Below are 4,924 nucleotides of genomic sequence, written 5' to 3'. Positions count from 1 at the left end.
CATGCCTGTGTTTTATAATTGAGCATGTGTTTGTGTGTGTGTATGTATATATGTTTATATATAAATTTGAAAGAACCACCTTTTATCAATTCAAAATGAACAATTAAATTACACCATCTAGAAAATTACATATAATAGAAATATTAAAATTAAAATAACAATAAAATACCAATGATTAAGTAAATTGCAAAAAAATAATAAAAACGTATATAATAAATAGAATAATTCTAATTTGAATTTTTTCCCTGTAAGTTAGGATTAATATTCTCTCAAATAATAATTATATATATACACACACACACATAGTGAAATATATTTGTCACCTAAATGTGGCTAACCCTTAAGGGTCAATGCTACTGTAGCTTGTAGCCCCAGGAAGACATCTCCTCCAGCTGGCTATTGACACACTATCTGTGCCCTATCAGAATTCATCGTTCCCATCTCCAGCCTGACATGGTACACATGGAACCGAGTTTCTGGGTACTGACCCATCATCAGCATGTGACAACCACTGGTTGGTAATGGGTAGTGGTTCTCAATGCAAATATACATACTTTTTCCAGTGAACTTACTATGAGGAGTGGAATATCCAACGTTTCGGATTCAATCCTTTGTCAGGGGGCAGGGAAAACAGAAAAGAAAAAGAAGTCAACAGAGTTTACATCCTCTCAGCTTGAGTTGTAGCCAGTTTTTTAAGCTTAGAGGATGTAAATTCTATTTGACTTTTTTCTTTTTTTCTTCTCTTGTTCTTTGTCCCCTAACGAAGGTTTACATCTGAAATGTTGGATAGTCCACTCCTTATGGCATGTTCACTGTATCCTTTTCACTCTTTTCTATATTTTTTCAAGTCTTGCCAATGCAGAGCTAAATTATTGCCTATATATATATATATATATGTGTGTGTATATATATATATATATATATCTGTATATATATATATGTGAAGTATATTTGCCATCTAAATATGGCTAACCACTAAGGGTGGATGTAACTGTAGCTTGTAGCCCCAGGAGAACATCTTCTCCAGCTGGCTATTGACACACTTTCTATGCCCTATCGGTATTTGCAAAGGGAAGTTATCCTTCCCTCGTCAACCTAAGTGATACGCACGGACTGCAGTTTCTAGGTATTGACCCATCATCAGCGCACGACAATCACTGTTTTCGATGGAAGGGTCTCAATGCAAATACATATATCCTTTTTCCAGTATCTTGAAAAAGTGTCAACAAGCAATATACCTCGTTCAGAGATTTCATCATCATCATCATCGTTTAGCGTCCGCTTTCCATGCTAGCATGGGTTGGATGGTTCAACTGGGGTCTGTGAAGCCAGAAGGCTGCATCAGGCCCAGTCTGATCTGGCAGTGTTTCTATGGCTGGATGCCCTTCCTAATGCCAACCACTCCGTGAATGTATTGGGTGCCACCCGCACATGTGCCAGACGGAGCTGGCAAACGGCCACGGACGGATGGTGCTTTTTACGTGCCACCAGCACAGGGGCAAGGCAAGGCTGGCAAACGGCCATGGATGGATGGTGCTTTTTACGTGCCACCGGCACAGGGGCAAGGCAAGGCTGGCAAACGGCCACGGATGGATGGTGCTTTTTACGTGCCACCGGCACGGGGGCCAGATTCGTTATATATATATATGCAGTTATACATATTTATGTACATGTAAGTCATTTTCTCCTTCTTACCTTCTGTTTCCCATTTATCTTTCAGGTATTAGATGACTGGAAGTACATTGCCATGGTCTTGGATCGTCTGCTATTATATATCTTTCTAGCAGTGACATTCGGTGGAACTGTTGGCATTCTAATGAATGCTCCACACATATTCGAGTATGTTGATCAAGACGCCATCATCAAAGCGATCATGAAAGAAAATGCAAGGAACACTCCCGCATGAAGAAGACAAAAGAAGAAAAGTCTGGAATAAAAAAAGAAAAACAAGAAATACGCAGAGACAGAGAGAGGAAAAAAGAATTTCAAAAAAGATGAGGAAAACAGAACAGGAAAAAGCAAAAAAGAATAATATATAAATAAAAAAAGAAATTTATAAGTAGAAATCTGTGAAGGATTGGTGAAGAGTGTTGATGATGATGCTAGATATAATACAAGCAAAAACAATAACTTCCATTGTTTTAATTAATTATTAATACTTTTTTTAATTTTTTTAAACAGACCCTTTTTTTTTTTTTTGAATTTCTACATGATTTTGGCTACGAAAAATTGCAGAAAATTAATAACAAATAACAGAATTAAGTGAGGAGACAGTATTTAATAAAATAAAACAACGGACAAATTAACGAAGGCAAAAAAAAAAAAAAACCCAAAAAGGTAACAAAAAATTACCACATAACAAAATCAGCAAACAAAAAAAAATATATACTTTTTTTTTGTCATTGTTGAAACTATTCGAAGACTTTTTCTTCGTTACTGACATTTACACAATTAATAAAATTTAAGTGGAATTCATAATTAGAACAAGGTCAGTTTGGAGTATGATCAGGACAGAAGACATTGACAAACTATAATATAGTTATTGATACATAAATAAATTACAAAAATATATGTATATGATGTGTGTGCACATCTATATATATATACATTTAAGCATGCAAACATGCTTACGTCTTTGTATGTCTATGTATGCATAAATATATATATATATATATATATATATATGTGTGTGTATATATATAAATATGCACACATATCTACACAACATATATACATATAACCCACACTAGCATGAAACATGGTATTAAATGGTGTTATCTATAGAAATATAAATATAAATACATATAAATGCATATATAAATACATATATAAATAGGTATACGTCATGTATATATACATGTGTGCATATGTATATGCATATATAAATGCATATATAAATACATATATAAACAGGTATACATTATGTATACATACATGTGTGCATATGTATATGTGTGCATATGTATATGCATATATATGTATGTATGTATGTATATATATATATACATACACAAACATGTATAATTGTGTCAAGGACCTTTAATCGTTTAAGGGTCGTACATGTATATATATAGATATATATGCACTCGATCACAAATTTATATCTATCTGTACCTCTTTATTTATCTATCTATCTATCTCTCTACACACACATATGCATGCATATAACTCTTATGATAACATTAATTAGCATAATATCAATTAGCATAATAATAATACCAATATTAATAATAATAGTAGCTGCGATATGTGAAAATTAACGAACAAGAGAAATGAAAAAAAGAAAAGAAAAAGAAGCATGAAATTCCATCATGAAAAAGATGAGGAAAAATCCTGAAAGAAAAAACAAGATAATGATCACTACATGACAGATTAGAGGAAACAAGGCAGAATTTATGCATGCGCACGCATACACTTGTATGTATGTGTGTATATATATATATATATATACATATATATACATACACACACATAGATATATGTACATATATACATATATATATATGTATATACATATGCATAGATATATGTATATGTTTATGCATGTCTGTGTATGTATACTTTCATATATGTATATATATATATATATATATATATGTACACATATATACAGATATGTATATTGTATATACACACACAAACGCTTATATATATGTGTTTCTATATATGTACATTTATATATGTGTATATAGTATATAAATGTATGTGTGTATATGCGTTTATGGGTACAATATATATATATATATATATATATGCATACATACATATACAGACACATATGGATAGAATTTCGCAGTGTAGCAGTACGATGAAATGGTAGAAAATTTATGTATGGATAAGTGTTATAAACTATTTCAAGACATTACCAGAATAACTCGCTTCAGAATACCTGAGTTTGGTGTCAGAGCAGAAGAACAGAAACTCTACAAAATTCTGTTAATATTTATCGTTTCTGCCTAAAACAAGCAAAAACTGAGAGAAAGTTAATAATGGATATAAAATAGCAAAAAGAAGCAATAGAAATGTGTCTAAATTTATGTCAGCTTCTCGGTAACCATTTTCACTTCTGTATTCATATTTTCTCTCTCATATATATACATATATATATATCTGTTTCTGTCTATCTATCTCTCATTTTCTTCTTTCTCCTTCCCATCTCATTCTTGCCCGTTCTCTCTCTCTCTCCTCCTTTATCTTCCACTCAATTCTAACCTTCCTGCGATACCTTTGTCTTCCCACAACTAATTCTACAACATGTCAATCATAATTCTTATAAACCACTGATTTATTACTGATCAGTGTCATTTCTCTCTTAGGTCGCTCTCTCTCTCTCTCTCTCTGTCTTTATTCAAGGTTTAACAGTCACCTATTCATTAATCCATTAGCTTTCGGATTACTTTGTTAAATGTAATACCTATCTATTCACAATTTTTAAAATTCATCTTATATTACTTTCTAGGTTTCAAATTTCATAGACGTGATTATTTTTAGAATGATACTACAGGCTAGATGAGAGAGACCAGATCTGGACAGTTTAAACAAAATAAAGTGGATGGAATATTTGGGCCACATATGGCCCAAATTTCAGCATTTAACATTACAAAAACATACAATCATATCTGATTTGCCCACACATTTATTCTCTCTTGTGAAAAGAGCTTACTAATTAAATCCTTCATAACTTCATCCTGTTCATCTTGGAAGATGAGCTGACTTATTAAATTTTGTACACATGTCCTCCTGTCTTGACATCAAATTCAGGTGCACGGAAGTAAATGTGCAATTATGTTAATTAACATACCAGAATTATTCTTGGCATTCAGTCAACACATTCAATGGTGTTTCCATACTGTTGTGTGTGTTATACTGGTTGTCAATGCTTAAGGTTTCTCATAATATACTTTATATAAATATATGTGTGTGT

At 32.2% G+C, this 4,924-nt stretch overlaps 1 protein-coding gene across 1 annotated transcript in view; it reads left to right on the top strand.

Annotated features, from left to right (window-relative positions):
- Positions 1 to 2,348, top strand: part of LOC115230289 (acetylcholine receptor subunit beta-like 1) — an 11,250-nt gene extending 8,902 nt beyond the window's left edge. Inside the window, exon 3 of the mRNA XM_029800489.2 lies at positions 1,721 to 2,348. Within this exon, the coding sequence (XP_029656349.2) occupies positions 1,721 to 1,906 (186 nt within the window). The 3' untranslated portion in view covers positions 1,907 to 2,348. The remainder of the gene's footprint in view (positions 1 to 1,720) is intronic.
- The last annotated feature ends 2,576 nt before the right edge of the window (positions 2,349 to 4,924 follow it).

Source organism: Octopus sinensis, unplaced genomic scaffold (genome assembly GCF_006345805.1).
Source record: "Octopus sinensis unplaced genomic scaffold, ASM634580v1 Contig15197, whole genome shotgun sequence".
Taxonomy (NCBI): Eukaryota; Metazoa; Mollusca; class Cephalopoda; order Octopoda; family Octopodidae; genus Octopus; species Octopus sinensis.
Note: the sequence above shows the minus strand (reverse complement) of the source record. Positions and strands in the feature narration are given on the sequence as shown.